Source organism: Pseudorca crassidens, chromosome 1 (genome assembly GCF_039906515.1).
Source record: "Pseudorca crassidens isolate mPseCra1 chromosome 1, mPseCra1.hap1, whole genome shotgun sequence".
NCBI classification, from domain to species: domain Eukaryota; kingdom Metazoa; phylum Chordata; class Mammalia; order Artiodactyla; family Delphinidae; genus Pseudorca; species Pseudorca crassidens.
The window spans coordinates 14693686-14719488 of record NC_090296.1 but is presented as its reverse complement, the minus strand read 5'-3'; the positions used below and the strand labels follow the sequence as shown (position 1 = coordinate 14719488).

Here is a 25803-nt window from a genome sequence, read left to right as displayed (position 1 = left end):
CAATTATTTAAGCCATAAATGTTTCTCATTATGATGTTTAAACAGATCATGACAGGCTAAAATACAGATTTTTTTTTTTTTTTGCCATTAATGCACCCACATTTTATAGCACTGAAGTATGAGGTTTTTGATTTTTAAAAAAAATAAATTTAGTTATTTGTTTATTTTTGGCTGCGTTGGGGTCTTCATTGCTGTGTACGGGCTTTATCTAGCTGCGGCGAGCAGGGGCTACTCTTCGTTGCGGTGCGCAGGCTTCTCATTGCGGTGGCTTCTCTTGTTGCGGAGCATGGGCTCTAGGCGCACGGGCTTCAGTAGTTGGGCTTCCGTAGTTGTGGTACGCGGACTCAGTAGTTGTGACTCACGGGCTCTAGAGCACAGGTTCAGTAGTTGTGGCAGATGGGCTTAGTTGCTCCGCAGCATGTGGAATCTTCCCGGACCAGGGCTCGAACCCGTGTCCCTTGCACTGGCAGGTGGATTCTTGACCACTGCGCCTCCAGGGAAATCCCATGAGGTTTTTGATATTTTTATCAAAAGATTTTATGACCAAATTGTCAGAAATCAGGGAATTTTATAAAAAGGGTGTTACAATTTAGCTTAAGTGTTTTCATATATCCACAGTCTTAGGTCCATGAAAACGCTTATAGCCATAGATTATATAGCTCTATTTTTGACTGCAAAAATTTACATGCTGTCCAGATCTTTATTCTACTGAAATTGAACTGGAAAAGGCCCTTAACTGAAATTCCTTCAAAATTATAAATTGTAGTAGATCTGACTGAGAAAGAGATTCAAAAGCACATGGGGAGAGATGTAAAAGGGAAAGAAAGGCAAAGATTCTCCATGTGTATGCCTATTTGTGTTTCCAATCTGGAGTCAGAATGTCTGGGTCAAAACCAAATTCTATCAGTTACTGTGATCTTAGCCAAGTTACTTGGCCGCTCTGTGCCTCAGTTTCCTCATCTGTAAAACAGGGGTAATAACAGTAGCCACCTCGTGGGGTTGCTGTGAGGGTCACAGTTAAGACAAGCAAAGCATTTAGAATGGGGCTTGGTGTACAGTAAGCACTCTGTGTGTTAGCTCTTTAGATCACACCCTCAGGTCTACTCACCTTTCCTGTTCCATCTCCTACTCTCTTCCGCCCACTCTTTGTCTATGCTCTTCTCTCTCCTGGATGCTTTCCTTCCAGGGATTCTTCAAATCCTAACTCAGTTGCTAAGTTCCTCGATTACCCTGGCTGGAATTAAATCCTCTCGCCTCTCTGTTCTTCTACAGCAGGTACCATTTTCTACTTACAGTCACTCTGTGAAAGACTGTCCCTGTCTGATTTGTTCCTGTAGCCCTGAAAGTACCCTTCTCAGTGTCTTGCACATGGCATTCAGCAAGTACTTGTGGAATAAACCAATATATAGGGAGAGTAGTCTTCTCCTGCCTTATCAACTGGTAGCTGTTATTATCACTATTATTAAGGAGGAAAGGCAGGTGCTAGGAGGCCCAAACTACTGATGCAAAGCTGAGGCAAACATCATGACTGTCTTTTGGAATAAAGCATAATTTATGAAATGCAAAGCTAATTTAATTTCATGAAAATTCAGAGAATTTCTGGAACAAAATCAATGGAGAATAAAACCTCAGGTTTGAAAGGAAGCCAGATTGGTCACTACCCGGACTGGGAAGGGCGTAGTATTATTACTATCATCTCTCGATTACCCACTGTGAAGAGGCGTGGCCCTTTCAAGATCAATCTCATCTGCCTGGGGCAAATTATCCCTGAAGTCAAAATCCTTTTATGTTCTCTGCTTCTTTCTCTCCGACAGTCTAGACACCTTCATAAAATCATTAATAAACAGTGAGTGCCTACTATGGGACAAGCAGAGTGTTTTTCATGCATCCGCTCATTTGATCCTTCAAACAACTCTATGGTGTTGGTTCTCTTAATATCTTAATATCAGGAAACTGAGGCACAGAGACATTAAATAACTTTCCCAAAGTTTACTCGCTACTTCAACTCATCTTACTTCAGTCCATCTCCCCACATTTATTGTCCTATATGGGAGTGGGAAGGGGATCAGTGTGGAATATCTGGAATATTCAATTGCTGGTGGGAAAAAGGGCTAGAAGGATTCTTCAGGGGCAGGTCAGGTCTGGTCTGCTAAGGGCCGGGCAGGAAGTGCCAATCTTACAAACTGCAATGACTTTCAGGGGTCAAAGGAACCCAATGAACTCAGGCTAGATCCCCAAATCCTGGGGGAATCCACGCTGGTAGGCAAAGCAATGGACTCTCTGGGCAATGGTAATATAGGGACACCAGCAGACATTCCAGGTGACACAGTCATTTCAGAGCAAGAATCAGCCAGGAGCTGGGAGAAGGTGGAGTCCTGATCATCAAGACAGGAAGCTAGAAAAGGGAAGCGAGAGTCTGGGACAAGCCTTTGTGTTAATCAGGAAAATGTAGGAAGCTGGATGTGCTGAGCTGGACTCACACTGTGGGGTTAAGAAGGTGAGTTTGAGCCAGGGGTCGCTGGGATCAACCCAGATAGAGGTTATTCTTCACACTGTAATAGGAGACACCAGGTAAACCACAAATCCGATCCTGTGGCTTCCCTACTTAAAACATTTCAATGGCTTCCTGCTGTCCTTAGGATCAAGTTCAAACTTCTCAGCAACTTCCAAGGCCATTCGTGACTCAGGCCCTGCGTGCCTTTCCAGTCTCATCAGTCTGCATTTACCCTTCTGGCCCCACCCACCCAGGCAAACAAAAATGAGTATATTCAACAGCAGACTAGCTATAGTTAATAACCCTTAGTTATTCAAAGGGCCAGTCTCCCCTGCTGACCTCTGCGGATACACTCTGCCTAGAACATGCTCTCTCTTCCTCTGCCTGGCTATTTCCACCCTTCAGGTCTCCATCAGCCACCACTCCCTCTGAAGTCAGCCTCCGTGCCCCTTCCCCAGCCTGCAGTCAGCAGCCTTCCTGTATATTCCCACAGTGCTCTGTAGTCACCTTTCAGGATTGACCATCTTGGATTCTGACCACCTATCTCCCCAGCTAGACAATAAGCTCCTAGAAGGCAGGGCGGTGTCTGTCTTGTTTACTTTTATATATTCCCAGTGCCTGCAATGCAGTAGATGCCAACAAATATTTGTTTCCAAAACAAAGAAAGAGCACAGGACAGAGACACCTCCTCTAGAGATCAGGGTGCAAAGAGAACACAAGAGTGTGTGGTGCTCATTAAGTGTGAGGTGAGAACCATGCAGCCAAGCAGGGGCCCAGGGAGGATTTGGAAACGTTATCAAATATGTAGGGAGGGTCTAAATTTCAGTCACTGATTTGAAAGCTATACACAGTGTGTCCAATGCAGTCATAGAAATACAGGGGTCCCTTGAGTGCCCAGGTCACCTTGGGTGTTGACAGCTTCTCACAGAAGACATGAGAGTCTGACTCCAGAGTTTTTATCACGTGGGGAGAAGCAGGAAGAATGACAGTGAAGGGGAAAACACAATATTCAGAAAAGTTAAACTGTTATCTCTTTGGAACTGGCATGAGCCTGCTAATAAGCAGCCAGGGAAAAACAAAGAGGTAAATAAAGAGAACCGGGAACGCTGTGGTATAATATCTGAATGTGGCAAAGGGGAAACCATAAAGACCATTTTGTTTTAATCATTAAGAAAAGTGCACCTAGTTCACATGCTATGGATCAGGCTCGGGGCGGCGGGGGGGAAGACAAATTAATCTAAGGCTATTCATTTTGTGATAGCTTAACGCAAACAACTTTTAGCAACATTATGAAGCCAGCTAGTAAAATAAATAGAAATGAAGTCCAAGGGATTTAAAGATGAAAAATTTGGGGGGTGGGGAGAAAGAACTGCACAAAGCAAATCGGACAAAATACAAGGCTAACCAAACAAAAGCTGAATCATATAAATAGGCATTGCCGTGTGCCCTGGAGGACTGCCAAGGAGAGTGAATTTCAACAAAGAATGCTTCTGCTACCAGTCTGGAAAACTTCAGTTCCAGGAAGGTGGGAGGGAGGCTGCAGCCATTGCTGAATGACACTGGGGAGTGTGGGGCGGGGAGGCAGGCTCGGGAGACAAATGCTGGAACCTTCCCCTAGCAAGCCATGAACAGGCAGCTCACTCCCTCTCCATGCCCTCCCATGTACCCCACACACACCCAGTTATGAGAAACAAGCCCACGTCTTAGATGAGAAATTGGCCACAAGGGCAGCGGCCTTCTCTTCTCCATTTGCAGATCAAAAGACCACTGTAAACACCCCTAGGCTACCATGCTAGTATCCAAAGGGTTGAGATGAACCCAGTCCCTGCAGCCCAAGTCAAATGAGGCATTGGCAATTATCTGTGAACTTGGATGCTGGGGACAGAGCCCCGGGCTCTGTGTGGAAGAGTCCTAAGAGCAGTACTGTAACCCTCGCAGTGATAACCGTCACCACCACCAGAACAGTCCCCCCTGCCTGAGTATTTATCCCTTGGCAGGCACAGAACTAGGCCCTTTGCATGGATTATCCCTGTGAAGCCCCCCACTCAGCCCTTATTTTCTTAATTTTATAGCTGTTCACTCTACAGATAAGGAAACCAAGGCAAGTTAAGACACTGATACTTTTCAAAGGTCTCACAGCCAACAAGCAAGGGAGCAGGGATTTAGATCCACACGGTTATTCCCAGACAAGCTCTCTTAACCAATAAAAACAAAACCCAGTAAAAGAAGGTGGATAACCAACAAGCACTTATTCATGGTGGGCATGGTGTGTACTATGAACTCTGCTAGGTTAAAATGGGTAAAATGGTTTCTTTAAAAAAAAAAAAGAGGAAGACTAACTAGAATTCCTTTTCCTTAATCTGTAAAAAAATTCTTGAACTTTATTAGCCTTCAAAGAAAAAAGGGTCCCTACTCTAATATCTACCACAAGGCTCCAATAAGTATGTAGGTTGCTCACACCCCTACAGAAACTAACAAAACAAACCAAAAGGAGAGTCGATAACATCTAGCTCAGTGGCTTTTTTGGGATTGGCATTACCCAAAATGCAGACTTAGCGCCAAATACCGGGAGACCTGCGAATCTGAAGTTCCTTAAGATTTCCTTAGCATAGTAATGCTTTCTCCTCAAATTTCTGTATTGCTGTCTTTATCGAGATCTCTGTACATTAATATGTGCTTTTTAAAAAATATGACCTATTTTTCCAATGGGACTGAGGGGGAAAAATCACAAATGCATATTTAAACCCATAGAATATTTAAATTCTCCCAAATCTTATCATACATTTTTAGTACTTTCTTTTTGAGATGAAAGATAAAAACGTGTGTGCATGATTAATTGTCATGATGAAAGAATACTGGGCAGTTGCTTAAGAAACGAGAACAACAAAGGAATAAACTACTGCAGGCATCACCAGGACTGGAATGACACTGCTCTGTGTACTCGATTTCCATGGCAACTAGCAATGGGAAGATGAATGTTTCATAGTCACTCCGCTCTGCGGTACACGTCTATAAATCAAACTTACATAAAGAGCACAAGATTTCTGCTGTGGGCTGTATGCAGAGCCGGTTTATTTTCCTGTTACTGTATAATTATGGAAAAGCAGCACAGAACAATGAGGTCATCTTGAGTGGGGAACAAACTCAGAAATTACTAATACACCTGAGGCACAGAATGCCATTCGTCTCGGAGGAAACCAGACGCAGGCAAGGCAGACGGCGAATGGAAACCCTGCCTGCCTCCGTCAGGTATGGTCCTGGCACTCATCTGCTCTGGCTGAGAACTGCATGTTGCGTACCTGGCGTGGGCTCCCTCCCGCTGCTCTGCTCTGAAACGTATGTAGGGGCACCTTAGTTAACTGCCTCCCGAATGAAACTGCAAGGTTTCATTCTGATAAACTGGGCAGAAATGATACACCATGTTTCGTATGAAAGTTTACTGAGGCTGAACAAGCATGCACTTGTTTTTATTTACACCCCAAATGGCTCGTCTTGTAGAAGTCAGGATGGAAAATTAATGCTTTGGCATTGAATTGGGAGTCAGAAGGCCCAAGTCTTGACTCTGGTCTATGTAACCTTGGGTAAGCCATGAAGTTCAGGTAGCTTCCATTTTCTTAGCTATGTTACGAGAGACGGTGGATGTGATTTTTAAAGTCTCTGCCGCCATCTGCTTCCATGATTCTGTATCTTGAAAACCCAAAGGTCTGAATCAATCAGATCTAACCAAAGATAATAGTTGTGCTATCCCTAAAAAAAAAATATATATATAGATATACCTTACACAGTTATACTTTTAAATTCTATACTGGCTAAAGTGCCTAAGTCATAGTGTTTTATGATTACCATTGCATTGAAGCTTTCTTCTGATTTGTTTCAATTTTTCAAACACAGTATATGCTCTGGAAAACTTAATGAAACCATCAGAGTTTTTTTGTTTTTTGTTTTGTTTTTTTTTGCGGTACGCAGGCCTCTCACTGTTGCGGCCTCTCCCGTTGCGGAGCACAGGCTCCGGACGCGCAGGCTCTGCGGCCATGGCTCACGGGCCCAGCTGCTCCGCGGCATGTGGGATCTTCCCGGACCGGGGCACGAACCTGCATCCCCTGCATTGGCAGGCGGACTCTCAACCACTGCGCCACCAGGGAAGCCCAACCATCAGAGTTTTAAATGCAAAAAAAAAAAAAAAAATTGTTACAGATGATCCTAGAACTGATTTTTATGATATAATATAAACAATATTTAAATTTAAATAATCTTCCTGTTACCTAGATAAGGGCTGCCTATCAATTCCTACCAAATGGGAAGCGTCCCGCTTCTTTTTTTCGTATAATTAATTTATTTTTTATTATTTATTTATTTATTTTTGGCTGTGTTGGGTCTTCATTGCTGCACGCGGGCTTTCTCTAGTTGCGGCGAGCGGGGGCTACTCTTCATTGCGGTGCACGGGCTTCTCATTGCGGTGGCTTCTCTTGTTGCGGAGCACAGGCTCTAGGCACACAGGCTTCAGCAGTTGTAGCGTGCGGGCTCAGTAGTTGTGGCTCGCAGGCTCTGGAGCACAGGCTCAGTAGTCGTGGCACACAGGCTTAGTTGCTCCGCGGCATGTGGGATCTTCCCGGACCAAGGCTCGAACCCGTGTCCCCTGCATTGGCAGGCGGATTCTTAACCACTGCGCCACCAGGGAAGCCCTGCGTCCTTGAAGTTTGTAGCTCTCAGAGACATGGTGAAGCTTTCCTGGACCTCGTCTTTGGAAGAGTCATGCTCAGTAAATTTTGTGGAACAAATAAATGGATGGATGAACAAACTCTTAGTAACACCTTTGCTACACCTTTCAGAAATCTTATATCCCCTTCCCCGATCTTACATGTTTAGGCAGATTCAGACCAACACATAAATATCCCCAGGATAGACAGGCAAATATCTGAAAACCAGGTATAACTAGATGAGTATCTGTTTTGTGAGTCTGTGAGTCTACAAAACCCTTGTGAAACTTTATAAACTAGAAACAGCTCTTCATTAGTGGAGCACCAGGCGTGATCAGACACAGAGAGGACCTCCTGTGCTAAGGCCCTGGCTGAGCCCAGGAGTACCATGGGGGCTCAGAAGTAACGGAGTCACAGTCCCTGTCTCACGGGAGGGAAAACAACACCCAAAAGCACCCGGTACCTTACCTAAAGCTTACACCACCTCTGGGGAAAAGACGTCATTATCCCCGCTTTACAAGTTGGGAAAACTGAGCTATAGAGAACTGATATAAGTGACAGTTAGGAAAAATGTAGGGATATTCAAAACCTGACTTCCTGAATTGATAGGCAGCCCTTATCTAGGTAACAGGAAGATTATTTAAATTTAAATATTCTTTATGTTATAAAAATCAGTTCTAGGATCATTTGTTTAAAATGGGTTTTTGTTTGTTTGTTCGTTTTATTGGGGTTTTTGCTTTTTTTTTTTTTTTTTTACTTTTTAAGACTGATAGTTTCATTAAGTCTTCCACAGCATATTCTATGTTTGGAAGATGGAAACAAATTAGAAGAAAGCTTCAGTGTGATGATAAAACCCTAAAACACTATTAATGAGGTGCTTCAGCCAGTACAGAATTTAGAAGTATAATTGTGTAAAGTATATATTTTTAAGAATAGCACAAGTAGGGGATTTCCCTGGTGGTCCAGTGGTTAGGACTCGGTGCTTTCACCTCTGGAACCCGGGCTCAATCCCTGGTCGGGAATTAAGATCCCGCAAGCAAGAATAGAACAAGTAACAACTTTGGTTAGATCTGACTGATAGATTCAGACCTTTGAGTTCCTGACTCCAAGACCTCTGTGCTCTTCTGACTGCAACTCAGGACACATTGAAGCAACAGACTGTTGCTCTACTGGACTTCTTGGGCACTAAAAAACAAAGTTAAACAAACACACCTAGCCCCTAAAAAGCCCAGTAATAGTTAAAAAAAAAAAAAGTAGTAATAATATAAAACAATATTTCTTAAATCTACTGTGCTAGCCCACGTTATGTCCCGCACTTCCATTCCCCAGTCAGCAGGTTAACGGCTATTTCCAGGATGGAGCCAAGTGTTATACAACCATGCAATTTCCGATACGTGAACCTTATGGGAGCCAATGACATCTTTAGAGAAGTTTATTAGAAATGTATTCTGCCGTCAGAGATACTTGGTTTGGTTCCTAAGCTTAGAAGATGCAGTAATTTGGGCACACATTTTTGGCACTGATTTTTCAAAAATTAATAAAGTAACATTTATTAAGAAAGCCTCCAGGTTAACCTCCTCGCCTTCCAATTAGTTTCTTATCAGAGTTTTTAGCACCACCAACTGGTTAAAGAGATCAACTACAAATCTGCTTGGCTCTCAATCTGCTTTGTTCATTAAAAGAGGATCATACATATACTTCACATTTAATTTATGTTAAAGTAATTTATTTCAGTCACTAAATAAAATTAGAAATGCCTTTCCTTGTTAGTCAAATAAAAAATAATCCACTTTGGCTTTTTCACTTAAAAAGAAGGTACATTTTGTTTAGTAAGTCATTAAAGAAAACTAAATCTACCCACTAAAGCTAATTTGATTTACTGTACCATAAACTCATACTCAAAAAGCAAAGACTAAGAACTACAATGAAAATTAGAAATTAAGAGAGCGATAGCAAACTAAATGGTATTGAATACTATGTGAGTCTACAGTGTCTATATAAGACATTAATTTAATTGGAAATAAAAATGATTGAGGAGGTAATTTCACATTTTTAAAAATTTGAGCTTTTTCTATCAAGATTCCTGACTTAGAGATGAATGCTGCCATGTGACACATGAATATTTACTGCCATTTATCTTTCCCTCCTGTTTAATTGAACCACATCTAGCAATGGATGGTGTACACAGATTGCGGTTCAAATCTGATTTCTGTACAATGAATCAATTTGTGAAACTATGTATTCCTGAAGAACTAAGTCCAATTTTTTTCCCCAAAACAACCAATTTGTGGATACAAGTTGTCTTTGAAAAGTACATCCAGCCACTTGTTGTCATGACACGTTTGTAACGGGCAGAATAAATAGCACCACACTATAACAAATTTGGTCACCAAGAGAAACTTCTCTACTAGACAATGTACAAGAGGGAGAGAAAAAGAAGCTTCCATCCAATTTATTAAATTTGACTCTGATAGCAGAGTTCTGTTAAAAGCTTTCTGCTCACAGTTTAAAACTGCTGTAATAATTTCACGATGATAGCAGTTTAAATCTCTACACAAATGGGTAGTCAAGTTCATATATTTTAAAGCCTGACTCTAAATCTGCAATTGAAAATCCAGTAAAGAAGATAATTTGCAACAGACCCAGATAAAATTAAGGACCAGCAGCTGCCCTACCCCATTTAACACACAATTTCAACATGTGTACTTTGATCTTCATTCTATTCCTCTGCTCATTTATTTACTCATTCATTCTTTCACTCATACATCCATTGAATATTCTCTCTATTTAACTGCAAAGACAGTTAAATTTCTGCAAAAAGGGAAATAAGAATAAGACTCTTCTACTGTCCCCTCCTCTCCTTGGATGCCAGCCTTGATATGCCGTCTCCAAGGCACAGAAGATTTCCATTTGAAATCATGAATGGATTACCAGGAACCTTAACAGTAAGAAGACTTGGGTTAAGAAAAGCATTTTATAACTTTTATTGCTGTTGCTATACATGTTCTTTAACATGACTCTTGAATGATACTTAAAGCTAAGTGTGTTTAGACATTTTAACTGTAAATTTTGTCTACTCTACTATTATTATTAGACAGCAGTATTCTTAAATCAAAAAATACAATTTTGAGATGTAGCAGAAACATCTGTCCATTAACAAGTACCAGCAACGTGACTGCCATCAAATTAAAAAAAAAAAAAAGTTGATTACTTGTCAATTTCCTACGACTTTTCTTCTTTAACCAAAAGATAAAATGATTGAGAAGTCTAAGTCCAGTTTGGCTTGAGATTAGCAATAAAGGTGCTCAGCTTTACCTGTAGAATAAGTATGCATAACAGCTGATGTGTAGATCACTGCATCAATTCAGCAAGGTAATACTAGCAGGTGTTTAATGAATGGGAACTGCCGTCACTGGCACTGGGTTGGCACGGTGTCACAAAAGCTGGGAAGGAGTGAGCATCAAGGGCAGGGTCCCAGGCAGAGTGCTGAGTGCCTTGAGTAGCTGGCAAGAATAAACACTTAGAAAAAGGACAGGGAGGCAGCCTAGAGGAACTTAGGTACGAGGAGTAGCTTTCTAGGCTGCGGAGACTGAAGTTTATCTGCAGGCAGGGAGGTTAGTTATAAACAGGAGAGGGAGTGACTGATGGAGAAAGGTCTAAGAAGAAGGGAAGGGGATGAGACAAGAACAAACGGGAGGAACTAGAAAAAAGAAAAAAACTAGAAACAGAATTGAAGGAAAACAGAACTCTGGAGGTGAAGAGGAAACCCAGGCAGAGGCCATGACCCTGTCCGTGAAGCAGAAGGCAAGGCCGCCTGCAGTGCACAGCAGTAGGAAAGGTCTGGCACAGATGTGACAGAGCAAGTCAGTCTCGTGGTGTGCGACATGCTAGTGAACTGGCTTGGTGTTATACCAAGAAGAATTCTGAGTCTCATCAGAGGAGTGTAGGCCACGGGTACAAGGAGGTGACGGTGATAGCACACATGCCAACGATCTGCCATCCCTGAAAAAGGGAATTGAAAACAGATGAGCTAAATTCTCCTGGATGATTTCAGCACGAAAAGGAAAGCATTCTGGAATGACATAGGACCAGGGCTGGGGAACTGTGTACAGAAGATGGGTTTGGGTGGTCTAAACACTTTGGTCAAGTAGGCACAGCGTCTGCCTGACCTGAGAACTTGGTTCCATTCCGGGACAGGCAGCTGGGAGAATCAAGGCAGGCATCTGGGATCAAAGCAAAAGGATCCAGGAAGGTGGACACAGAACTCTGAGATCTTTCAGACATGACACTTGCTGGGAGACGGAGAGGGAGAGTATTGAGTGTGGTGTGTTTGGAGGAGAAGGTAGATGCACCACAGAAAGAAGACAAAGGGAAAGCTCGCTCCAGGCCTCCGATTGGCGAGGAGCAGCTCCAAGGACTAGCGCACGCTCAAGAGCCTGCAGTACAGGACTGCGGGAAGGTCAGAACCAAGGCGGGGGCCTCGGATGGAGGCTCAGCCCAAGGCTTGGGTTAGAAGTGAAGGTAAGGAGGGGAAAGCGGTGTCAGCATTCTTGGGGCTTAGTCGCAGCTGAAGAGGACAGAGGTAGGAGATGTGGAAGATACAGCAGGGGAGGAAGAAGAAAGATGGGGCCACATGAGGGTCCAGCAGCCATGTTTAGCCACTAGGAAGCAGTCCTGAGATTGTACCATTCTTGGTCCTTTTGCGGGGAGGGAAGGGAAAGGTGAGTGACAGGCAGGAGGGAGGGACGGGAAAGTTATGGTTAACAGTATTAGTGCCTGTTCCGCCTCTCCTGGGGTCAGCTTAGGAACAGGGAAAGGCAGGGGGAGGGAAAGCGTAGGAAGAAAGAGATGCCGCTCGAAGCCCGTAGCGCACTGAATTCCTACTTTGCCCTGATCTTCTCCAGCAGCAGGTTGCAACCAAGGAGGGAAGATGAGCAGACAATACTGACAAGCTGGAAATGGTAAAAGATGATGCTAAACTCACAACAACTGATCAAAAGGGTCTTACAAGTGAATCAATGTATAATCCCGCCTTGTAAAGAAGACAATCGTAAATTCAGCCTAGCACTCCCACCCCGGCTAAAGTGATGAAACCTCATTTGTCAATTTTAAACGTTTTTTGCTTTTCCAGCTGATTTGGCAAAATCTTTTGCTATTGTGATATAATTCCAAAGGCAACACACAAAACACAAGGGTTCCTATCAAAGCGACGTGATCTGGAATTCCTGCTACCGTCTCATGTAATAAAATGCTGCATCAGTTTCCTTTTGCACATTTTTGTAAATAGTTCCTTTCATTTATGTGCAGAAAATCAAATGAAATCTCAAATGTAACAATCCAAACCAAACCAATTCATATGAAGAGGGAAAAGCTATATAATTGTGCAACTGGTTTACCAAGAACACTTCCAGGCAGAGCGAACATGCCTTACTTAGCCAGCTTTATGGCAGGCATTGTGGGGATGCAAAAGCATGCCTGGTTCCTACTCTCAGGACGTCCATACTGTTAGAAGTGAGAAGGTAATATTACAGTGATTAAGAGCACAAGCAAATCTTCGTTCTGTTACTCAGCAGGCAGCAGCATCAAGCAAGTCCTCTGACCTCTCCAAGCTTTGTCCTCATCTGTAAAATGGGGACAGACAGAGCCTAACCCAGGAGGTTCCTAAGAAGATTCCTTCAGACCAGGGTCCGGTACATAGTAAATATTCAGCAAATGTCAGTTGCCAGGGTTACTGTGGTTACTATTATTAGATGCAGTACTCTCGCAAGTGCTACAGAATTTCTAAGGAAGAAAAAGGAAATTTTGTGAGCTGGAGTGATCAGGGAAGGCTCCCTAGAAGAGAGAGTTCAGCTAAGTTCAAAGGAATGGATACCAGTAGATATGTGGATGGGGAAGTCAGGAGAGGAGAAGAGAGGGCAGTGGAAGAGAAATGAGATAGGATCAGAACACAGCAAGTAAATCAGAATAGTGGATTAGAATCTTTGATCTGGGCAGGCCAGGTCTGTGTGTGGAGGGGCCTTGTATGTCAGGCTAAGGAGTCTGGGTGTCATCTGGCAGGGGATGAAAGGTTACTGAAGTCAAGAGGTAACATTAAAAAGTAATGCTAATTTACTCTCATTATCCAAAATTGAACGAGGAGGGTGGACCAGTGATTTTCAAACTTTAAGAAGTGCATATGGATCACCCAGGGATCACACAAAACACATCTGATTCAGTATGTTTGGAGTGAGGCCTGAGATTAGGCATTGCTAATCATTGCTAACAAGTTCCCTAATGCTGATACTGCTGGTCTCTGGAGCTTTGAATGACAAGGATGTATCTCTTCAAGGTAGCCTGATGGAAAAGAATGCATGGGTAGGAGGATGGTAGACAAGATGGCTAGACGTGAGGTGGCAAACTCATAGGTCGGTATGCCATACATAAAAACATAGCATTAGAAGCCTTTGGACTTGATTTTTTAAGCTATGTCTAAGGGGGACAACTGAAACTTTGTAGTGAAACTCTTAATGCTGAGCCTATTTTTTTTTTTTTTGGTGACATCTTAAAACAATGTTAATTTAATTATCTCCTATAAAATAAAAATTTCTTTTATTAAATGCAAGTTTTTCTTATTTTATAAATACAACACACAGTATTATCAAAATTTTTACCCAGAAGTTAGCTATCTACTACAAAAGAAAAACGTAAGAAAGATTCCTCTTTCTATAAAGGAAAATGGCATGAATACATGCGTGATGTGTGCCTATCACTAACTTCAAGGATGACTGAAAGCGTTAGCAACATTTGGCCATAAGAAAGAAACCATGGCAGCAGTTTCTTATGTGACAGTTGGATTAAAAGAAAAATAGTCCTCATGCTATTACAGCAAGAACAGTGTATTTTACCATATATGTAGATGAGGAATTGGAAACGTTGACCATAACACTTGTTATAGTGACATCTCAAAAACTAAACCCAGGGTTGGAGAGCTGTCAGCCCAGTAATTTTCTCTTGAGAGCAGTCTTTGTCACATCTGTATTCACATGGTGGTGGATTCTGAAATATTATGTGGGATACGCAGAGAAAATCAAGGAGACTGCCATGCCACCCTCCATGATAGATAACCCCACCAGTCGGTTCTGGAACAAGAAGAAGCACAACCCCCTCATGTCTGAGATGAGGAGAGTGCAGGCCTGAGAGGTTTTGGTGAAAGCCTGTTCGCTACGTAAGCCATTCATTTACATAAAATTCAGTCACTTACTTGATACGTATAAAACTGTGCTACGGGAGTTCTGTACTCCCATAAATATCCCACTTGTGCCTGTTTATATTAAGCTCACGTTCTAAAACTAGAAATAATTGATGCATGCAAATACCTATGTATGAGCATACAGAAGAAAGATATTTATGACAGATTACAAGTTTCAAGCTGAAGGAGGAGACAAGTTCCTTTTTGGGGTAGAGAGGGGTTGGGTAGGGTGTAGGGTAGGGCCAGCTTTCAAGATAAGAAATATTTTGTTAAAAGCTGGGCCTTGAAGGAGGAGTAGAATTTGCATCTGGATGGGTTTAACCTCAGAAAAGACTACAAAATCTGGACATCTGGAATGTGAAAGAGATTAAATACTTCTTCCAAACAAATAGTACATCCTTGTTAACGGGAACTAATTAGCTTAACTGAAGAAACCAAAATAACACATTCTGTTTGAAAATCTCTGTAATGAAGTCATTATTCTTCTCTACTTGTTTTCTGGTCCAGTTTCTGAGCTTCAATTCCTGCATCACCAATTCTAAAATTTATACCGGTAAAAAAAGACCATCCTCAAATGCAAGGATATAATTTTTGTTCATGGAGCAAAATCAGTCAAGAACCCTCTGAAAAACTGACATTTTCTTAAAATGATTAGCATATAATTATTTCTATAGGTGGATTTTTAAAGTACAGTTGTATTTAACATATTACATGTGAAAGTCCCCAGAGAGGAGAAATTCTGAGGTCAGTTTGAAAAGCTTACATATATTCATATTCCCCATTCAGTGATCACATGCAAGAAAATAAACAGAAATGGGAATCTCTGACAATAAAATTGTGAAACATAAAACACTGAAATAAAAACCAAGGCATTATCATTGCAGGGAAGATACAAAAATTCACGAAATAAAAATTGGAAACTCAAGAAGTCTACCTATTTGGTCACTACACTCACACACTAGGTACAGCTGGTAACAGCTATCTACCTATAGTTACAAAGAATCAGATACAATTTCTAGTCTCTTTTATACTTTTCTATACACAGAAGCATGTAGATACTTACAGATCAACAATCATATTCCCCAAAGTAGGTACTCACTATAATAACTGCGATCTTGGTGAGGTCACCTGACTGCATTTATAAGATGACCATTCTGACGCACAGAATAATGACTGGGAAACTTTCTCCAGTTAGAGACTGTCCAGGAAAATGATATGCAACAAGTTGGCTGCCAGCAGAAAGGAATTACAAGAAGCTAAAGAGCACAGTGAAGAATAACACTTCAAAAGAGACGCAAATGATTTGAAAAAATACATTCTATCTTATATCACTTTCCTTTGGGCTCCTTGGTTCTAAAAGACTCTTCCATTAACATGTTAATTCACGTGACCCAAGCTCATGAGGCCCCTTTCCCCCACAAGAGCTGTGATAAAAGGCATATGTGATCTTTCTATCAAGAGGGTATCCATCATTCCCTTTTAAAATTGCATTCTTAAGCCCCTACCCCACTAACACTCTGGCAATGAAAATATACTATCCAACAAGTCAAGATGCTCTTATTCTCAACCAATTTTTAATACTCCCAAAAGAAGAGTGAGATATTCTATGTTTTTGACCATCCCCATGTAATACGAAGAATGAGATTCTTAGACCAAAAATATTATATATCACTTTAAATGTCTCCAGTTGTGACTGGAGAGCATTTTGGTACGTCAGTATTTCTGCATTACATTACTATCTGGCAATCCACCTGCACTCACAGTCTTGGATACTGGCGGGCCTTCTGCACACCCATGTTTCATTTCATATGGCTGGAAAGCAGAAGAAGCTACCCAGAGCTTTTTGTCAACTGACAGGCGGTAAGAAAGTGCAAATCTCAGCACTTACAATGAGATGGAGAAGGCTCCTAGGCATGGAGACGCAAACATACCCACACAGAGAAAAACACCGGCCAGAAATATCACAGGGTGCTGATGGTGGGCGAAGTCAAGAGAGCACATTAAGCCAGCTCCCTGACAACAGCTGGGGCTAAATCATGAACTGAAAATGTCTCTAAAAAAAAAAAAACAGAGAGGCCATCAGAGATTAATTCATAAAAATGACATGTAGAACGAGAAAAATAGAAGGCAAAGCCACATGTGGTTAGAAAGCTCCTGATTGCATTTTAAAGGATTCTTGCCTAGATTATAAGAAATTAAAACCATAAGAAAATTATAAATGAGGATTTTACTGTTACTGGGTATTTGGAGTAAGTGACAATGGACCAACAATTATTAAGTAACTAGAATGCATAAGGCAACATGCTGAGAATAGTGGAAGTTACAGATAAACTTGTAAACTCAAAGAGCTTGTAGTATTTTATGGAGATAATCGTAAACACTGTAGTTTTGTTTATTGAGTAGACAACTGAAACAATTACACAACCACAGTACTATCAAAATTCAGAGAAAGGAGAAAAGGCTGTTCAATGTAAAGAAAAAAAGACTTTTTTGTGGGTATTTGTTGAGCAGGGTCTTGGAAGATAGGTCTAATTTGGACAGGTAAGAAGTAGAGAAAGGCATTGCTGGCAAGAGCAACAGAATGCAGGATAAATACACATCACATATTCAAAGGAACAAGCATTAGGCAAAGGGAAATACAGGAATTTGGGATGATGAATGAAAGATGAGTTTGGGAAGGGGACCAGATGTTGGAGAGCCAGGTTAAATAGTTTTAACTACTTTTTAGATTCACTAAAGATTTTTCAATGTTTAAGAAAAAAAAAAAGTACTACGAAGTTTTTATAATGTTCTATTAGTCTTAAAGAAGAAAAGATGTTTTTTGTTTTAAACTTTCAGTGCTAGAAACAGCCTGTTAGCTCAGATTCATTCCACTGGACAAAGAGCACTACTCAGTTCTCGCACCTCTTAAACTTCTGCCATTTGTAGTGGGTAAGACAAAAGAAAAGAAAGTTCTTCAAGAGAATTTCCTGAGAATTTCTTAATAATAATGAAACGTCATCCATGATATTTATTAGCTTTAGTTATTTCAGTGCACAGGTACACAAGTAATGATTATCAGCTCTAAGTGGAAAGCAACGTTGTAAGTTTTAAACACTGAAAGGAATCTCAAAATTTAAAAACATTAAGCCTTTTTAAAAATACTTTCAGAGGTAATATAAAGTAGTACCAATTTTTGTTTTTTACATAAGATATCACCTCTTGCTTTAAGAAAGAAACATTCCTCAAAACGCATCCCTCGTTAAAAAATTTGATTTCTTAATTTACACGAAAAATGCTATAATTAGCAACCCCCAAGCAATCAACCATTAAAAATAAAACCTCAAAAACTACTTTCCCCAATAAAGCAAACACCTCCATAAAACGAGAGATGAAAGTAGATACAGAAAGGCTTAGGGGAGATACTATAAAATAACAAGATACAGCAAAATAACAAAATGAAACATCAGTAGATATAGCTCAAGAAAGAAACATAAGGAGAAAATAAAACCATAACAGAGGGAGTGCTTCAAGATGGCGGAGGAGTAAGACGTGGAGATCACCTTCCTCCCCACAAATACATCAAAAATACATCTACATGTGGAACAACTCCTACAGAACACCTATTGAACGCTAGCAGAAGACCTCAGACTTCCAAAATAGGTCTTGGTGCTCCTGCCTGGTGTCAGGCCTGAGCCTCTGAGGTGGGAGAGCCGAGTTCAGGACACTGGACCACCAGACACCTCCAGGCCCCACATAATATCAATCAGCGAGAGCTCGCCCAGAGATCTCTGTCTCAACGCTAAGACCCAGCTCCACTCAACAGCCAGCAAGCTACAGTGCTGGACACCCCATGCCAAACAACTAGCAAGACAGGAACACAACCCCACCCATTAGCAGAGAGGCTGCTTAAAGTCATACTAAGTTCACAGAGACCCCAAAACACACCACCGGATGCAGCCGTGCCCACCAGAAAGATCCAGCCCCACCCACCAGAACACAGGCACCGGTCCCCTTCCCCAGGAAGCCTACACAAGCCCCTGAACCAACCTTACCCACTGGGGGCAGACACCAAAAACAATGGGAACTACGAACCTGTAGCCTGCAAAAAGGAGACCGCAAACACAGTAAGGTAAGCAAAATGAGAACACAGAGAAACACACAGCAGATGAAGGAGCAAGGCAAAAACCCACCAGACCAGACAAATGAAGTGCAAATAGGCAGCCAGCTGAAAAAGAATCCAGAGTAATGACAGTAAAGATGATCCAAAATCTTGGAAACAGAATGGAGAAACTACAAGAAACATTTAACAAGGACCCAGAAGAACTAAAGAGCAAACAAACAATGATGAACAACACAATAAATGAAATTAAAAATTCTCTAGAAGGAATCAATAGCAGAATAAATGAGGCAGAAGAACAGATAAGTGACCTGGAAGATAAAATATTGAAAATAACTACCACAGAGCAGAATAAAGAAAAAAGAATGAAAACAATTAAAGACAGTCTCAGAGATCTCCGGGACAACATTAAACGCACCAACATTCGAATTATACGAGTCCCGGAAGAAGAAGAGATAAAGAAAGGGTCTGAGAAAATATTTGAAGAGATTATAGTTGAAAACTTCCCTAACATGGGAAAGGAAATAGTCAATCAACTCCAGGAAGCACAGAGAATCCCATACAGGATAAATCCAAGGAGAAACACTCCAAGACACATATTAATCAAACTATCAAAAATTAAATACAAAGAAAAAATATTAAAAGCATCAAGGGAAAAGCAACAAATAACATACAATGGAACTGCATAAAGTTAACAGCTGATCTTTCAGCAGAAACTCTACAACCCAGAAGGGAGTGGCAGGACATGTTTAAAGTGATGAAAGGGAAAAACCTACAACCAAGATTACTCTGCTCAGCAAGGATCTCACTGAGATTCAACAGAGAAATTAAACCCTTTATAGACAAGCAAAAGCTAAGAGAATTCAGCACCACCAAACCAGCTTTCCAACAAATGCTAAAGGAACTTCTCTAGGCAGGAAACACAGGAGAAGGAAAAGACCTACAATAACAAACCCAAAACAATTAAGAAAATGGTAATAGGAACATATATATTGATAATTACCTTAAATGTAAATGGATTAAATGCTCCAACCAAAGGACATAGCCTGGCTGAATGCATACAAAAACAAGACCCATAAATATGCTGTCTACAAGAGACCTACCTCAGACCTAGGGACACATACAGACTGAAAGTGACGGGATGGAAAAAGATATTCCATGCAAATGGAAATCAAAAGAAAGCTGGAGTAGCAATTCTCATATCAGACAAAACAGACTTTAAAATAAAGACTATTACAAGAGACAAAGAAGGACACTACATAATGATCAAGGGATCAAACCAAGAAGATATAACAATTGGAAATATTTACACACCCAACATAGGAGCATTTGCCTCAAAACATAAGGCAAATGCTAACAGCCATAAAAGGGGAACTCGACAGATACACAATAATAGTTGGGAACTTTAACACCCCACTTACACGAATGGACAGATCATCCAAAATGAAAATAAATAATGAAACACAAGCTTTAAATGACACATTAAACAAGATGGACTTAATTGATATTTATACAACATTCCATCCAAAAACAACAGAATACACTTTCTTCTCAAGTGCTCACGGAACATGCTCCAGGACAGATCATAACTTGGGACACAAATCAAGCCTTGGTAAATTTAAGAAAACTGAAATCATATCAACTATCTTTTCCAACCACAACACTATGAGACTAGATATCAATTACAGAAAAATATCTGTAAAAACTACAAACACATGGAGGCTAAACAATACGCTACTAAATAACCAAGAGATTACTGAAGAAATCAAAGAGGAAATCAAAAAATACCTAGAAACAAATGACAATGAAAACATGATGACCCAAAACCCATGGAATTCAGCAAAAGCAGTTCTAAGAGGGAAGTTTATAGCAATACAATCCTACCTCAAGAAACAAGAAACATCTCAAATAAACAACCTAACCTTACATCTAAAGCAATTAGAGAAAGAAGAACCAAAAACCCCCAAAGTTAGCAGAAGGAAAGAAATCATAAAGATCAGATCAGAAATAAATGAAAAAGAAATGAAGGAAAGGATAGCAAAGATCAATAAAACTAAAAGCTGGTTCTTTGAGAAGATAAACAAAATTGATAAACCATTAGCCAGACTCATCAAGAAAAAAAGGGAGAAGACTCAAATCAACAGAATTAGAAATGAAAAGGGAGAAGTAACAACTGACACTGCAGAAATACAAAGGATCATGAGAGATTACTACAAGCAACCATATGCCAATAAAATGGACAACCTGGAAGAAATGGACAAATTCTTAGAAAAGCACAACCTTCCAAGACTGAACCAGAAAGAAATAGAAAATATAAACAGATCAATCACAAACACTGAAATTGAAACTGTGATTAAAAATCTTCCAACAGGGGGCTTCCCTAGTGGCGCAGTGGTTAAGAGTCTGCCTGCCGATGCAGGGGACACGGGTTCGTGCCCCGGTCCGGGAAGATCCCACACGCCACAGAGCGGCTAGGCCTGTGAGCCATGGCCGCTGAGCCTGTGCATCCCGCAATGGGAGAGGCCACAACAGTGAGAGGCCTGCATACCGGGGGGGGGGGGGGGGAATCTTCCAACAAACAAAAGCCCAGGACCAGATGGCCTCACAGGCTAACTCTACCAAACATTTAGAGAAGAGCTAACACCTATTCTTCTCAATCTCTTCCAAAAGATAGCAGAGGGAGGAACACACCCAAACTCATTCTATGAGGCCACTATCACCCTGATACCAAAACCAGACAAAGATGTCACAAAAAACGAAAACTACAGGCCAATATCACTGATGAACATAGATGCAAAAATCCTCAACAAAATACTAGCGAACAGAATCCAACAGCACATTAAAAGGATCATACACCATGATCAAGTGGGGTTTATCCCAGGAATGCAAGGATTCTTCAATATACACAAATCAATAATGTGATACACCATATTAACAAACTGAAGGATAAAAACCATATGATCATCTCAATAGATGCAGAAAAAGCTTTCAACAAAATTCAACACCCATTTATGATAAAAACGCTCCAGAAAGTAGGCATAGAGGGAATTTACCTCAACATAATAAAGGCCATATATGACAAACCCACAGCCAACATCATTCTCAGTGGTGAAAAACTGAAACAATTTCCACTAAGATCAGGAAGAAGACAAGGTTGTTCACTCTCACCACTGTTACTCAACATAGTTTTGCAAGTTTTAGCCACAGGAATCAGAGAAGAAAAAGAAATAAAAGGAATCCACATTGGAAAAGAAGAAGTAAGCTGTAGATGACATGATATTATACATAGAGAATCCTAAAGATGCCACCAGAAAACTACTAGAGCTAATCAATGAATTTGGTAAAGTAGCAGGATACAAAATTAATGCACAGAAATGTCTTGCATTCCTATACACCAATGATGAAATATCTGAAAGAGAAATTAAGGATACACTCCCATTTACCATTTCAACAAAAAGAATAAAATACCTAGGAATAAACCTACTAAGGAGACAAAAGACCTGTATGCAGTAAACTATAAGACACTGACGAAAGAAATTAAAGATGATACAAACAAATGGAGAGAGATACCATGGTCTTGGATCGGGAGAATCAACATTGTGAAAATGACTATACTACCCAAAGCAATCTACAGATTCAATGTAATCCCTATTAGACTACCAATGGCATTTTTCACAGAACTAGAACAAAAAATTTCACAATTTGTATGGAAACACAAAAGACCCCGAATAGCCAAAGCAATCTTGAGAAAGAAAAATGGAGCTGGAGGAATCAGGCTCCCTGACTTCACACTATACTACAAATCTACAGTAATCAAGACAATATGGTACTGGCAAAAAAACAGAAATATAGATCAATGGAACAGGATGGAAAGCCCAGAGATAAACCCACACACATACGGTCACCTTATCTTTGATAAAGGAGGCAAAAATATACAATGGAGAAAAGACAGCTTCTTCAGTAAGTGGTGCTGGGAAAACTGGACAGCTACATGTAAAAGAATGATATTAGAACACTTCCTAACACCATACACAAAAATAAGCTCAAAATGCATTAAAGACCTAAATATATAAGACCAGACACAATAAAACTCTCAGAGGAAAACATAGGAAGAACACTCTTAGACATAAATCACAGCAAGATCCTTTTTGACCCACCTCCTAGAAAAACGGAAACAAAACCAAAAATAAACAAATGGGACATAATGAAACTTAAAAGCTTTTGCACAGCAAAGGAAACCAGAAACAAGACCAAAAGACAACCCTCAGAATGGAAGAAAATTTTTGCAAATGAAGCAACTGACAAAGGATTCATCTCCAAAACATATAAGCAACTCATGCAGCTCAATATCAAAATAACAAACAACCCAATCCAAAAATCGGCAGAAGACCTAAATAGACATTTCTCCAAAGGAGATATATAGATTGCCAACAAACACATGAAAGGATGCTCAACATCACTAATCATTAGAGACATGCAAATCAAAACTACAATGAGGTACCACCTCACACCGGTCAGAATGGCCATCATCACAAAATCTACAAACAATAAATGCTGGAGACGGTGTGGAGAAAAGGGAACCCTCCTGCACTGTTGGTGGGAATGTAAATTGATACAGCCACTATGGAGAACAGTATGGAGGTTCCTTAAAAAACTAAAAATAGAACTACCGTATGGCCCAGTAATCCCACTACTGGGCATATACCATGAGAAAACCATAATTCAAAAAGAGACATGTACCACAATGTTCACTGTAGCACTATTTACAATAGCCAGGACACGGAAGCAACCTAAGTGTCCATCGACAGATGAATGGATAAAGAAGATGTGGCATATATATACAATGGAATATTACTCAGCCATGAAAAGAAACAAAACTGAGTTATTTGTAGTGAGGTGGATGGACCTGGAGTCTGTCATACAGAGTAAAGTAAGTCAGAAAGAGAAAAACAAATATTGTATGCAAACACATATATATGAAATCTAAAAAAAAAAATGGTTCTGATGAACATAGGGGCAGGACAGAAATAAAGATTCAGACATACAGAATGGGTTGAGGACACAGGGAGGGGGAAGGGTAAGCTGGGACGAAGTGAGAGAGTGGCATGGACATATATACACTACCAACTGTAAAATAGCTAGTGGGAAGCAGCTGCATTGCACAGGGAGATCAGCTCGGTGCTTTGTGACCACCTAGAGGGGTGGGATAGGGAGGGTGGGAGGGAGACGCAAGAGGGAGGGGATATGGGAATACATATATACGTATAGCTGATTCACTTTGTTATACAGCAGAAACTAACACAACATTGTAAAGCAATTATACTCCAATAAAGATATTAAAAAAAAACCATAACAACAACAAAAAAGCCACATTGGACACAGCACAAAGGAGAACAGACACTGCTGAAAATATACTGAGAAACATGGTGAACAATTTGAGCAAAAGAAATAGAAATTAAACAATTTAAAAGGACTTCCAACATAAGCACAATCAGCATTTTCAAAGAAAAAGAATGTGATTCAAAAATGTTAATGTTTGGACTTCCCTGGTGGCGCAGTGGTTAAGAAACCTACTGCCAATGCAGGGGACACAAGTTCGAGCCCTGGTCTGGGAAGATCCCACATGCCGCGGAGCAACTAAGCCCGCGAGCCACAACTACTGAGCCCACACACCACAAATAAAAAATAATTTATCTTTGGCTACGTTGGGTCTTCGTTGCCGGGCACGGGCTTTCTGTAGTTGCGGTGAGCAGGGGCTACTCTTTGTTGTGGTGCGCCGGCTTCTCCTTCCAGTGGCTTCGCTTGTTGCGGAGCACGGGCTCTAGGCGTGTGGGGTTCAGCAGTCGTGGCTCGTGGGCTTAGTTTCTTTGCGGCATGTGGGATCTTCCCAGACCAGGGCTCGAACCCGTGTCCCCTCCATTGGCAGGCGGATTCCTAACCACTGCGTCACCAGGCTAGCCCCTAAATTAATTAATTTTTTAAAAATGTTAATGTTCAATCTATTATATGTTTTTATTCAAGGACAATGGCTCAGATAAACATTGTTGAACATGGAAGACACCAGGGAATATAGTTCTTATGAACCCTACCTAGAGGATAGACTTCAGCTTAGCAGAAACTATAGCACAAAGCCTGGAGGTGAGCTTTGAATCCATTTAACTATAGAACTAAGATTTTTTTTAAAAGGTTATGATAGGGCTTCCCTGGTGGCGCAGTGGTTGAGAGTCCGCCTGCCGATGCAGGGGACACGGGTTCGTGCCCCGGTCCGGGAACATCCCACATGCCGCGGAGCGGCTGGGCCCGTGAGCCATGGCCGCTGAGCCTGCGCGTCTGGAGCCTGTGCTCCACAACGGGAGAGGCCACAACAGTGAGAGGCCCACGTACCGCAAAAAAAAAAAAAAAAAAAAAAAAAAAGGTTATGATAGCAGAACAGGTTATGAATATTACGAATACTGACAATATACATATTTTTTAAAAACCACGTTGCTTTTATTCATGAAATAATCGCTATAAGTAAACACCACCAGAGTAGTTAGCCAACAATTCACAAACTTTATAAACATATCTCATTTACTTCTTGTAAAGCCCTCAGATTTAATGAATGATACTCCAGTGTTTCCATCAAGTTACAAGATGAAATGATTCTTTGATGTCTTATGCTTCAAGTCTGTCTTTCTGGAAGGTTTGTTTTGGGTGTTTAGTTGGTTTTATTGTTGTGGTTGGTTGGTTTGCCTTATAAAATGAAGGTGTGATATGAGCAAGTATCACAAGCCTTCTGGAAAGAGACTACTCTTGGTCCTAGAAGTTTCTTTGGGAAGAATCCGGCAATCTAAGAATTGAAGATTGTGAAAACTTCTTTCATCATTCAAACCACAGCTGACTCTGGTCGTATTGGAAGTCTCCCTCTCTGGATGCCTTTTTATAGTGGTCTTCATATATCAGCTTTCTTCTGAGTAACTGTGAACCTGGGAATGAACTCCATTCACACTTAAATGTGAATTAAGTCAAAGCTATTCAAGCTTCTCACACGGTGTCTAACCTTAGAAACATTATGTAATTTGCATCATCACTAACGGCCCCAGCAGCTGCTCTTCTTTTCCTCATTCTTTCTTTTTTTTTTTTTGGCCACGCCGCACAGCATGCAGGATCTTAGTTCCCCGACCAGGGATCGAACCCATGCCCCCTGAAGTGGAAACGCAGAGTCTTAACCACTAGACCACCAGGGAAATCCTTCTTTTCCTTATTCTTGAAAATTATTTGTACCACTGAAACAGAGACATGTGGA

At 40.9% G+C, this 25803-nt stretch overlaps 1 protein-coding gene across 19 annotated transcripts in view; it reads right to left on the bottom strand.

The window, feature by feature from the left end:
* EFCAB11 (EF-hand calcium binding domain 11) overlaps nt 1-25803 on the bottom strand; it is a 201222-nt gene that overhangs the window by 151666 nt on the left and 23753 nt on the right. Inside the window, exon 7 of one of the 19 annotated variants that reach the window (XR_010941151.1) lies at nt 16351-16472. The exons of 13 other annotated variants lie outside the window; for them this stretch is intronic. Coding sequence is in view for 5 of the 6 variants with exons in the window: in XM_067728121.1 (XP_067584222.1) it covers nt 11079-11193 (115 nt within the window). In the remaining variant the exon portion in view is untranslated. 5 more of the 19 variants (XM_067728192.1, XM_067728121.1, XM_067728171.1 and 2 more) reach the window with 5 other exon arrangements.